The 12915-nt window shown below is 39.4% G+C and overlaps 2 protein-coding genes across 2 annotated transcripts in view; one reads left to right on the top strand and one right to left on the bottom strand.

Annotated features, from left to right (window-relative positions):
- Positions 1-799: 799 nt before the first annotated feature.
- On the bottom strand, positions 800-1745 carry LOC140278848 (clarin-3). Its single transcript, XM_072373943.1, has 3 exons — positions 1514-1745; positions 1170-1355; positions 800-1083 (listed from the first exon to the last, which is right to left on the bottom strand). The coding sequence occupies exons 1-3, from the start codon at positions 1743-1745 to the stop codon at positions 806-808; spliced, it is 696 nt and encodes a 231-aa protein (XP_072230044.1). The 3' UTR covers positions 800-805.
- Positions 1746-3043: 1298 nt separating this feature from the next.
- LOC140277944 (receptor-type tyrosine-protein phosphatase epsilon-like) overlaps positions 3044-12915 on the top strand; it is a 56363-nt gene continuing 46491 nt past the window's right edge. The window contains exon 1 of the mRNA XM_072372797.1: positions 3044-3126. The gene's annotated coding sequence lies outside the window, so the exon portion shown is untranslated. The remainder of the gene's footprint in view (positions 3127-12915) is intronic.

Genomic DNA, 12915 nt, shown 5'->3' with positions numbered 1-12915 from the left:
ACTTAAAATGTTGTGACATATCTTTGCATTTACATCATGTCAAAGATAGAGGGCAGCAGACAACAGTAAATAACACTTTTCCCTGTCCCACCTGTTTGAAGTTGCACTTTCAAATTTTTCCCATTAAATTAATTCCTTAAGAGTTATATTTTCTCTTCTTTCAGTAAATCTGTGACAAAATGTCAAGAATACAGTGGTTGAAACCCATCTTTTAAAACAAAAAGACTTAACTTTATCTTATTTGTTTATTTATGTGGTATGCAGACCCGTGATGAAAATCACATTTTCAGACAAATAACAAATATCAATGCCCCTGAATTAATAATGAATTAACTAATAGAACTAATGTTTTATGATGATTTTAGTTTGCTGTGAAAAATATTGTCTAGAATTTGATAACAACAAACCAGGAACTATTACATGCTGTCATCACATTACATATCACATTGTACATTCATACACTGAATAAATAGGTTTTGAAGAGTGTAATTTAATGTGAAGAAGCCATAAATTAATTAATGTGACTGTCTCTGAAATCTAATTGAAACCATGAAATGATTCAGCTGTTGCTCATAATGTTACAACATAAAAATGGGACACTTTAAGGGTTATGAGCCATAGTTTTTTTTCTTCTAATATGTCAATACAAAATGCTACAAATCTATTTACAAACCTATTTATGCACTTTGTACATTCATGCCTTATTGTACCATTACTTTAGGTTTTCTCATAAAGTCTTGAGCAATTTGGCAGTTTCACTCAAAAGCTTTGTTATAGTTAAACTTTGTTCTTGGTTATTGTGATACTAATACATCATGATTTCCTTGGGAGCATCCTCTGTTGGTCTCTCCTGTTCTCGTCTATGTGTGTAGGCTGCGTGTTGATACATGTAGATTAAGACAATGGCTAACACAGTTAACACCATGTAAGGGATGACCAGGTAATATCCAATCATCATCTGTACAGATTTCTCCCCCAACTCTATTGGGATTCCCGGAACAATGACGGTAATCAGGTTGTTCACAATGTTGGTCACACTGACGTTCACCACAAATAGGATAAGGACCAACAGAGACACGCATGCTGCAAAGAAAGAGTAATGTTAGTCCTGCACATTCATGTTTTCCTCCTATGTTAATAACAGATTATCTCACATTGGTGTCACTTACCACTGATAGAGCTGCAGGTGTAGACTCCAACAGGCCCCATGTAGGTCTCATAAGGGTTACTTAAACTGTTGTAGAGGGAGATGAGGATGCTGCCAGCAGAAAACACCAAACACAGGACCAACAGGCACACCACCAAAATATGGAGGACTAAAGGTGTAGTTCCAATTTCTGCCAAAGTAGGAATCACTACACAAAAACATACACACAAACACAAATTTAGCAGAGACTTTAGCAATACTGTAGCAGATTCTTTTTGAAAGATATGCAGTTGTTTAACAGTGTTTAACATTAATTGATGGCAGTAAAGCTAACAGAAACAGAAAACTGGAACCATGTGAAGTTACCTTGAAAGACATCATTATTTCCGAAACTGGGACAGGAAGATCTGATTAATGTTCCATTAAAAATCCCAAGTATGATCTCTGCTGATCCATTCAATGAGATACTTCCCTCCATTGCACACTGCATTTCAACCTTAGCCCATTGCGTTGATATGGCAAACCCCAGAATACCTACAGATACGGAAGTAACTAACGCACTGGAAATGAAATGGAGAATTTTTGTACGGGATGGCATTATCGCTGTATTCCAGTTGCCAGTTGAATCTAAATCCAAGCGTTTCTTCTCTAAATCACCAATGAAGTCTCAGAGGCAGATATGTGACCTTGTGATCCTCTGAAGATTTCCTTGTGCAGGTTACCTCTTCTGGGTGGAGTGCAATCTGGACGGCTGGTCATAAAATCTCTTGTTTATAACTGTGACCTTTGGTTTGACTGGAAAAAAGAGCGATGGTTGTCATAGTAGGGACAGCAGTTTCTCCTAAACAGGATGACTTTGCCAGACTGCAAAAGCAAATCATTTTGTTTGTCTGAATGTGGAGTAAGGACTTCCACTTCCACTAATAGTTAACACTAAAATATCTCAGTTTGACTTCAATGAAGGATTCTAGTTCAATCTGTTATGTGTTCTTCTGCTGCACTTTGAGGGATGCATGTTTATGGTCCTTGACTCAAAGTCCTGTTCTCAATATTGTTGTCCATAAAAGTTCAACCAGATGAATGATTTACCCCACTTAAAAAAAAAGTTACTGGAAGAAAGAGGAATGGTCATCTAATCAGAAAAATGTGACACCCTAAAACCATGACAGAGGTTGGCGTCATTTCAGAGAAGACTTGAAGACTGATATGCCTCCTGATTACAGTACATTGTAAGTACATATTTACAGAGATGTTTCTATAAATAGAATGATCACAGACAACACTTGCACTGTCCCACCTGGTTGGTCCCAGTGATTTATGCCACAAAATGAAGCTGTTTTATCAGACAAGACAGGGGGGTGTGCTATTTGTCCAACATCGATGGAGCTATAAAACATCAGGAGCACCTGGTTCCAGTTAATGACAGATAAACATTGAAAAGGATAAGATTTGGTCACCTTTTCCCCTGCCTCTGATCCCTGATGTATTTCATTACTGCCAGTTATTACTGAATGAGAAAATTCGTCATACTTTCAAATAACACAGTTTTTACATGAATACTTTTTCTGTTCAATTATACATTATGTTTATATCTGTATGATTTAGGTAAAAAATAAATGCAAAATAGTTTAGACTGTATTATAAAGCTTTTTATGCCTCTGTCTTGGACATTATCTTCAAGAAATTTTGAGTCCTTTGTGTTTACCTTAAATTTCAATCCAGGAGTGAATAAATTAAATATAAATGACTGTGAACTACAATATATGACAAACTGAAAATGTTCACGCTGTAATAACGTTTCAGACCACAGTGAGGCTCTCTCTCACCGAAAGGAGAGCTTCGGTGTGGTTTTTGACAGGCTCGGTTGTGTTGGAGTAACCACAAACTCCTCCTTCCTAGTGACAGGCGGCAACACTGAAGCGTCGGCTCGCTTTTTCCAAGACAATCTGCGCTCAGGACTCAGTACTGAAGCCATAAAGGTGAGTAATCTTACTTTATTTAATCATATCGTTTGTTATTTTTATCATCTTGACATTAATCAAGTAAGCGGGAAACGTCAAAATCCCAGTCACATATATCCCCGTGTTACCTGTCCGTTACGCACAGCAGCGCGTGGCTGATTCTTCCCACGAACCGTCCATTTCAGGTGCGCACGCTTCTCTAATCTGTCAATGAATGCTTTCGTCGAGAAAGTGGCGTCGTTGCTTGTCGTTTGTTTTTGGAGCCGCGCTCTTTGACAACCTGCAGCGACTTCAGTCAACCCGGTGCGTCAAAGTGGGTTAATGGATCAAGCGTATGGAGTTTTTGTCCCTTTCCCTTGTATCGATCTCTTCATTTATCTGCCCTGTCTCTTTTCTGCCTCCATCACCATGAAGTATATTGTTCATTTCTTTATCTTTGGTGTCTGAATTCTTCTCTGGGTGGAATGCAATTGAGCCAGTTCCAACACGTCGGTGAAACGCAGCTTTATTGGTGTTTGGGATATCTTAATGGATCTGCCAAGACGGTTTTTGAGTTATGTCATGAGATTTTTTTCCTCTTTGGTATTTGGTCGAAATGTCATGTATGGTATTTTTTTTTCTTTTCAAATCTTGAGTCACAATGTAATAATCACCAGACATGACATTAATCCCTTTGGGCTAGATATCTATCAGGGGAGGTCAGAGGTCAGGATCAGCACCAGATCAGCATCCTGGTTGCAGATTGCTTGTTGAGGGAACCGGATGATGCTCTGCTGGGCTGACATTTTTCTTCTTGGACCATGGAATTAAAAGGCTAAATGAACACAGACAAAATAATGATTTGTACTCCTGAACAGGCTTCAATAGAGAAAATAATCCAGCATACTTTTGCTTTCAAATGGTTCGCTTGGTACTCATTTAACAATTTTTGGATTAAATGCTATGTTTTGAGCATCACATGGCTGGGCAATGAAATGCTGTTAAAATACTTAAATGGCTCTGTTAGTCAAACTGACAGGACCAATTACTACAGCTTGAGCAAGGCTGCCTCCAAAATGAACAAATAACTAAAGAAGGCGTGTTTTTTTTAATTGAGTGAGATTAACTAGCATCATTTCTTGAAAAAAGACAGGAAAGGACCCTCGGAGCCAGAGAGACCTGAATTCTCTTACTCAGGAAAAACGTCAAACTTGCCAAGTGAGCAAGGTTCGACTGGACTTTTATTGACTCAAGTGAGCTGCCAGACTTTAGCAGAAAATGAACTATTAATTGTGTTTCACTGTCAGTCCCACTTACACGAGAAACCAGTGAAACTGTCTTAAACAAGGTTTTATTTAATGCAGTGCTTTCAGTTTCATATTGACTAAACCTGCCTGGAAACCTGTCTGATTTTGATCTCTTTACCTTCTCCTCAGTCTTGACTGTCTTGACTTCATTGTGAATTTGATCTCAGTTTCAGTTATGCAGCGTAGACCTTTGGAAGTATTGCTTTTACTTTGGTAAAAGCTATTGAAATAAACAAATAAACTGTATGTGTCCAGACAAATGAGGCTGTGTGAGGTTTTAGGAAGACATAACATTTGACTGCTGAGAGCTGTTGGGTGGATCAATCTGGCTCTCATCTTCCAACTAGCAATATTTTACTCTATAGGAGTTTCAGTCTTTGAACTCCCTGAAAAAAAAAACAAATTTCCACTCAGGAATACCCTCTGCAAGTTAAGCTCAACCACGATGAAATGCACATGTCTTGTGTTCTCTCCTCCTTTTTTGTGATGTCTCAGGAATATCCTGTAAACATGATGTAGTTGCAATAAAATGTTTCACTGGGTGGGCGGAAATAAGGGTGTGAAGGTTGCTTGTAATACTTAATTTTTTATAAAGGTCCAATTTTTTATTTTAATACGGCTTCTAACTGCAGAGCTATTTACACCCTACTTTTAGTGGCAGTTTAAGAATTTCAAGATGTTCTTCCCCATTTTTTTCTCTTTTTTTTTCTGCTGTGAACTGTGAAATGGTACATTGGAAAGCTTGTGCGAGCCTGCTGATTAAGTGTGGGTGTGCTGTGCAAAACGAACATGCAGCATGTGGTGATTAATGAAATCCACAGTGAGGTGGGGATGAACGAGTTGTGCATACCTGGAGCCTCTAACAGCTTGCTGGATAAAAAGGTAATTTTGACAGCCTTTTAGTTCATTTCACAGCTTTCCCACCCTCTGTCTATCTGCCATAAGTCCTGGAAACACTTGGATTCAAACTTTGACTACACACTGTGCTGTGCTCTCTCTGATGCCACCAGCACATGAACTACACTGTGCTTGATGGTTTTTCAAGCAAACGCTTTTTCTCAAACAGGCGGAAAGAAAAAAAAACTGATTTGTGTAAAGTTGCAATAATTAGGGATGAGCTCGGCCTGACCCCGAACTCGTCAGTCATTTGCCAGCAGAAAGGGTTTTGCCACAAGTTGAAGACAGGCTCATGAATTACTTGTGGAAAGTGTTATTGTAAGATGTTCTTTTTTATGCAAACAGCATTTGTATTCAACCTGTTTTTTTTTTCTGCTTCTTTTATTTTGCTTGCCTTGGTGGAAGCTTGTTAAAGCACATTAAGCTGCAGTATGTTGCAACCAGAAGCTTGTTTGTGCTTGCGGCTAATGCTGCAGAAGGCAAACCCAGAAGGCAGTCTGTCTTTAGATTTTGGCATCATGTTTAAATAATTTAATATTTATAGAGGGTATTTTAAGTCCTGCAGAAAGCAGAAGAAGACTTAACCCTCACTTAACAAGGCAATTACAGTAATAAGTTTTACATAAATTCCAAGTGAGTGAGGAGAGGTTGGTATAGGGCAGCGTACAAATTGTGTTAGATCGGATATTGTATTTACATAGATTGAAAAATGTGAACTGTAATTGAAAACATGCAACAGTCTAAACAAAACCCTGGTAAACAGAAGCAGGGTAGTGTAGAGGTGCACACAAATGACACACAAATGCCATCAGATGAGGCTTTATTAAACAGAAGGTGACCACAGTGACCATGTACAGCTGTGCAAACTGCAACAGTACCTGCCTTTCTAACATGGGTCCCTACTCACCGTGTGATCTGGTATACCCTGGGCCTGCAGTACTGAAAAGGAAGTGAGAGACTTCCTGTAAAAGTTAAAAGTACCATTGATTAGTTTAAATAAAGCGCAGTGAGTAGACTTCGGTTTGACCTTGGAAACAGCTTATACAACTCGCTTTTCAAGGTTCTCTGGAGGTTTGATCTTCCAAACATTTTGGAGACGCTGTGGATTTATTGTTGCCTTTTGTCTGTTCATGTAATCCCAAAGTAACACTACGATGCTGAAATCAGGGCTCTGTGAGGTCCATGCCATCTGGTGGAGGATTATTTGTTCTTCTTGTAGCTGAAGATAGTTATTTAAGACTCTAGCTGGAAGGTTGTTATGGTTGACATGCTTTAGTCTAAATATGAGGCAGTCATTGAAACCAAAAAATCTGAGTGCTTAACTGTTGTACTTCATGCAGAAACTGAAGTTGGGCAGATTTGTTTACTCTCAGCTGCGTTTAAGACTCAGCTGGGTAACTGATGCAGTGAAACAGCTGGAAAAAGCTAGATCAACGTTTTTCGTCTTTCAGATGCAACACTATCTGTTTAAAAGGAGGCATTGCTTGTATGGAAAATCAGGAGGGCCAAGCACATGAAACATGAAAGTTTCAAGTTAATTCAACACATCTTTTCAAAATAGTCTTATAGCTCCGGAAAACCATCAATCTATCTCATATAACATTTCTCTATCATGATGTTTGTAACGACTCACTGTTTTGACAAGACTATGTCTCTCAGCTGGCTTGGGAATGCTTTTGTATTTCCCTGGAAGAGCTGGAGGAAGTGGCTGAGTAGAGGAAGGCGAGGGGATCTTTCCTTAGACTGCTGACCCTGCAACTTGGTCTCGGATAGCTGGGAAAGGATGGATAGATTGACGGATGCAAGTCAGTTTTCAAGCAAAAATGTTAAGACATTTGATTTAGTTACTTTAGTTTTAGACCAGTTGATTAACTAATTTATCAAGAAAGTTGTGCAAATAATTTCAGTGTAAGTAATTGCTGTTTGCCACTATTTTTGAAGAAAATACTTGTGACCAAGATGCGTCATCACAGGTTATGCCCTTAATGTGGACCTGGATTGTAAGTCTCTCAGACAAAGAGTGGTTTTACTTCGCATGGAGGCCTGCAGGGTGGAAAGTGTCAGAAGTTTCCCTAAGATTAAACAGTTTTAGGCAACAGAAATATTTTTTCTGTTATGTCATTGTCATGTGGCCCCTGCAGAGTTTGTAGCAGACTGAAACCAAAAAGCTCAGCCTGCATGTTCAGAATAAAAGAATGTAGCCTGAGGACATACCGAATGATGTCACTCTACAAGTTGTAATATGCACATACCCACTCCAGGCAACACATAGTTTTTCTATTGTGTATCTGTCAGTTACTACATGAGCGCATTGCAAAGAACACAAGAAAGCTATTACAGGACAAGTTTTGGGACACTGAGCCAGTGCTTAAATCATTCAAGCATGTTGTGCAGCAGCGTGTATTGTTGTAATGTGGGTTGAAATATGAAAACCTAATCTGGTGACCTGCTCAGAGAGAAGCAGGATGGAGTTCAGAAGAGATTAACTTAATTTGCTTTTTGGACTTATTTAACTGAAGTGAAAGCAAACCTGTCCGGCTTTGGCTTAAAACATTTCAGCCGACTTTATTTCATTACAGTGAATGGCAAAAAACAAATATTGGTGTTCTGTGGAAAAAATATGCACATGGCACGTCACACCCACACATAGACTTTTTATTATTTTTTAAATGATTTGAAATGTTATCTTTCTGCTGTATTTATGTTAAAATTCTTGAAGCGTTTAGCTAATTTTTAAGCTCTCTAAGCTCTCATATTTATCTCAAATAATATTGAGCTGTAATGTTTTCTTGTTTCTCACAGCGAGAGGGTTCCTGGTTCAAATCCCAGCTGGGGCCTTTTCTGTGTGGAGTTTGCATGCTCTCCATGTGTATATATCTCTCTGGGTACTCTGGCTTCCTCCCACTGCCAAAAACATGCATGTTAGGTTTATTGGTGTCTCTGACAGTGGCTTGGAAATGTTTTTTTAAAGGAAGCCCTCAGTGCAGAAGAATTAGTTTCCAGTCATTTTTGCAGCACAATAAACTCTGAACCCAGACGGGAGATGCATCAAGGTCTCACACTGTCTTGTGACTTATCAGACTGTGCATGTGCTGTCTGATAGCTGTACTCTGTGCAATAACTTCTCTGTTGCCTCCCTCTAAATGCTCTGCTGCTGCCCCTCATCTCTCTGCTGAGGCATTAACGTTGGGTCATATTCTTTTAGCAGTCTGACATTAAATCCACTGGGCTTAGTGCTTGTTGGATGTTTTACACTTCATACACTTTGGACACTGATCATATGGAGATAACATAAAAGCTGGGTGTAACCAGTGAGAGAAAAGAAAAGTGAATTAAATAGTAAGTGAAAGAGGGGAAATAATGGTTTGGCTGTGTCACTACAGAGGTTGTTGACATGGAGGAGTACTGTGCTTAATGAATAATGGATGCTTACTAAAGCAGCCCATTTCCTATTCATTCTTTCAAGGCTGCTGCAAAGGGAGTTGTGTGTGATCGTCATGTCAGCCCTTCAATATTTTCATTGTACTTTCAGCAATCTGATGCAGATTGAAGGCTGTGGAAACACCCCGTAAATGTTTTCACACAAGTGCTAAAGGAGGATTCCAAAGAACGGCTTATTCTGTTTAAACACTTGAAACCAATAAATTCAGAGAAAGCATTCTAACACACAGCCAGTCATTTATGGTCATACTGTTATTTCATTCATTCAAATTCTGCTCAGTAGTTTCTTTTACTATTAGTGCTCCTGCGTCTTGGAATATTTACAAATGTACAGATGAGAATCAAAAATTGTTTCGATATCCAGGTTGTCACTTATATTTTCAAAAAGTGGTATGGAAGGAGAGGCCAGACCTCTTTCATCAAAAGCACCTTTTAACTTCTGACTCTTTGGGAAGCTTTGTTGTGTTGAGGCTGTGATGATTGTGCGTAAGTGAATGCAGTTGGATGTGGCAGTGAGCCCACAAACGGATTAGCTGACATGCCCTGCATGCAGATATACTGTATATGTCGCAGGCAAGCGCCATAAAGAACTAATGTATTTTGTGATAATCAGAGCTGTCCTGGATGATATAAACCACAGTTAAAGGCAGCGGGGATCGTGTAGGATGCTGAAAACATAATTAGATGATTGAACCTCAAACATGCTTCTTGCTGAGCTCCTGTCACTATGTCAGGATGTCCTTTCAGCTGCTGTCGTGTTGTGGAATTGCACAGCTGTTTCAGTGAAATAAAGACAGAGGTTAAGCCAAAACCATAGAGATAGAGGGGCACGCTGAAAAAGACTCATGTTTATGACTGTAACCCACAGTGAGGCAAACTTAGCCAATAATAAGAGGGAATATGTTGTTTTATCATGCCGCGGTAAATGTTTTGGAGTTAATAGCAGTAAAGGCAGACAGAAAAAAAAATTAAGTGATTCCTACAGACACACACAAATTTGAAGTAAGATGTAGTTTTTGGTGTTCAAGATAGCTTTATGCATGGCGGGACCAGTCAGCTGGTGTGGGACCTGGTCCGCCACTTTACTCCAGACTACAGAACCATCCTGTCGAATGAACATTCATGTTCCACGGTGAAATAATGACATTTTTAAACCACCTCAAGTGAGCACAACTGTTGCTCAAAGATCTAGCTGCTATAGAACGTATCCACTTGTTTTGTGGAGGGCAAATCTCACAGTTGCTGCAGCGACACAGCTTGATCAACAGGGCAGTCTATTATAATTCTGATCAAAGATATTGTTGCTGATCTCAGAACTGAGAAGTCCTTACCATTTGATTAACATTATTATGCCTGTCAAACAAGTTAGATGTCTCATTTTACAACTAGCCAGTTTATAGCACCTATCACATATATTTTCATGAGCGAATAAATCACGAGTAGGAGTCATCAATAATAGATTTTAGTAGAGATTATTACAGTGCTAGTGCTCTTGGAAGATTGGACTGATTCATGCATGTAAGAAAATACATGTGGCACTGTGACTGTGTCACACTGACCTTCAACTATGGAGATTGAATCTATAAGCACTGTGAAACATTTAGACTTTGCAGCACTAATTAAAACAGTTCATGACTACATGTGCATGCTTTCTCTTTGTAATGTCCAAGGTTTTCATGCAAATAAACAAAACTGTGCTGCACCATACTTTGCTTTTCATCACAGCAGTTGGTCATACAATATGTTTTCCCACTGGGAAAGCGCATTGTTGACAATAACACTCCCCGAAACACTGCCAAAGCCTTTTTGTGTTCACCAAGAGATATGCCAGATCCACACTCTTCGCTTACAGTGATGGGGCATTTGCTTATCATCTGCTGCTTTGACGCCATCAGCGATATTAACAGCAGGATTGAAATGGTTTGCAGTAGGAATATTTTCAGCTTTACTTGTAAACAGTTTATTAGAAATTGTCTAAATGAGTGAAAACTTTGCCAAACTATATCAATAATGCAAAATCAAATTTTTGCATTCTGTTATTTAAAAGTTTCTTAAGCAGTTCTGGCATGGGGATGATAAGATTATCTACTTGAATTTTACTAGAAACAATAAGACAAAAAATAAATATACATTTTTGTGATTGCCAATTAAAATTATCTTGCTTATTGTTTCAATCTGGTGCAACAACAGGAAATAAGACTAAAACAGTCCATTGCAATAAACATCTAACCATTAAAAAAAGCACATCTGATTCCAAAACCTCAAACTTGTATGTAAAGGAAGTGGTGCCTCTTTGCTCAGGAGCAGTTAACAACTTCACAAGTCTTGGAGATGGAGTGCTGGCTACATATGGTGATGATAATTGAGCAAGTGCTAACAGCCTAGTTCCTCCAACACCCGCCCACTCACTGTCTTGGCCTCCAAGTCTCGTGGCACTTTATACAGTGCGACAGTTGTGTGTTGGATAACAATGAGACGGTCATTTTTCTGCTGCTCTCTAAACGAGATAGGCTGAAAAGAAAAGGAGGTTTTAGATCAGAGTAATCCTAATAATGATGTGTCCAGGGGTGAATATCACAATGTGTGTCTTTGTAGGTCCAGCATGGTAAGTGGGCAGCTCTTAACATAAACATCTATTTCATCACTGCTAAACTCTGACTTGTTTGTTATACATACAGAATTCATCTTTAATTTTTTTTGCATGAAATACACTCCTGACTGTACATACAGTATAAGTCCGGGAATCGACCCTGTTGGGTAGTGGAGTGTGACACATGGATGATGTTGGAGACTGAAAAAAAGATCTACTCTGTTTGCTGCAGAGCGAAGGATCAACACAGAGACAGGAAATGATGTGATCATCAGATCTGTCGTCCCGGGAGAGGGAAAACGCCCTCCCCTCTGAACTCACTAGGACACTGTCATTTTCACTCTTTTATAGTTGCTTGGGATGAACTAGTTCAACATAAGGAGACAGACAGTACATAACAGGACTTCTCTTTTAACCTGAAAATATATATTGCAGTGGCTTTTACTGAGACAGATGTTCAGCCTGTTGTGTCTGACGTGGCGTTTTAAAGCAAATCTCACACTTGGACTCAGTGCTATGAGCCATTCGTGATGCGTGGCCGACTTGGCTGCACTACAACAGGAAATGAATAAAAGGCTCTGCGCTGTTACTAAAGTATTACTGCTCTATCACATTCAGCAGCTGGGCCACAGCAGGGGACTAGTTAGCTGCTTAGTTGGCTAGAGAGATACCTTCAGCTTCTCTATAAACTCACTAGAGTCTAGTTGGGATCCACTGTCATTGTGTTCAGCTTGAGTTGTACACTTGGTCCACATTTGGCCTGTGCACTGTTTTTTTTTGTCTTTCCTCCTTGTAAACAGCCTGAGCTCCCACGTCTCTGCTTGATTGTTTTCATTATCCACTTGTGGGAGTTTGATACTACTAGCTGCCATCATGGCCATGAAGGATGAGCTCCAAAAATACAAGAGGTGAACCAGAGGATTGTTTTCACAGCTTCCCCACCAATGTTGATACTATCATGTCGGTGTGGAGTCTGATATAAAATGCTACATGCTTCAGGCCACACATTTCTCCTGGCATTCCTGCGCCTGTAATTGGGTATTGTCAAAATATGGAGGGGGGTTGGGTGTAAGCTGGGAGGGGGAAATGAAAAGGAAGAGGGAGTGGAAATGGGGGTGGATGTATGTTCCACTTCAAACTACCACAACCACATAACTGGGAAAGATGAAATGCATGGAGCCATGGTTATACCCCCTCCCATCATGAAGAGACACATTTGCATGTGTCCAATTAGCTTTCCTTCAGATCCTGCTTTGGTGTTGGTGGCAGTGGGTGCCTGCTTCTTGGATCTCCTCTCTTAAACCATGCAGTGTTTGGCAGATGAAAGATGGCAGTGAAATGCCAGCATGGTTGTTTGGTGTTTGCTGTTTGTTGGAGATTATTTATTAGTTTAGTGTACAGTGACATAGAGCAGGGGTGAACCTTTCTACAAACTTTGTCCTATCATTTTTTTTTACATACAGAACTTTGACTGACAAAAATAATTGCTTATGCCATCTATCAAGGACAAAAGCTAAACACTGGCTGTTTTAAGCCTCTTTAAGCTTTTGTAATTTTGTAACTTCAGTCTCTACATATTTCAGTAGGTAAGTA

The sequence above is a fragment of the Leuresthes tenuis genome, unplaced genomic scaffold (genome assembly GCF_036924035.1).
Source record: "Leuresthes tenuis unplaced genomic scaffold, fLeuTen1.0.hap1 SCAF_20, whole genome shotgun sequence".
NCBI lineage: Eukaryota > Metazoa > Chordata > Actinopteri > Atheriniformes > Atherinopsidae > Leuresthes > Leuresthes tenuis.
The sequence above is the reverse complement of the archived record's forward strand: the minus strand, read 5'-3'. Positions and strand labels throughout refer to the sequence as shown.

Excerpts from the sequence above, each read along its gene's own strand:
- LOC140278848 (XM_072373943.1), bottom strand. The coding sequence starts at position 1,745 with ATGCCATCCCGTACAAAAATTCTCCATTTCATTTCCAGTGCGTTAGTT. Across the intron at positions 1,356-1,513 it reads AAATAATGATGTCTTTCAAG|TGATTCCTACTTTGGCAGAA; the intron begins GTAACTTCACAT and ends GTTTTTGTGTAG. Across the intron at positions 1,084-1,169 it reads CACCTGCAGCTCTATCAGTG|CATGCGTGTCTCTGTTGGTC; the intron begins GTAAGTGACACC and ends CTTTCTTTGCAG.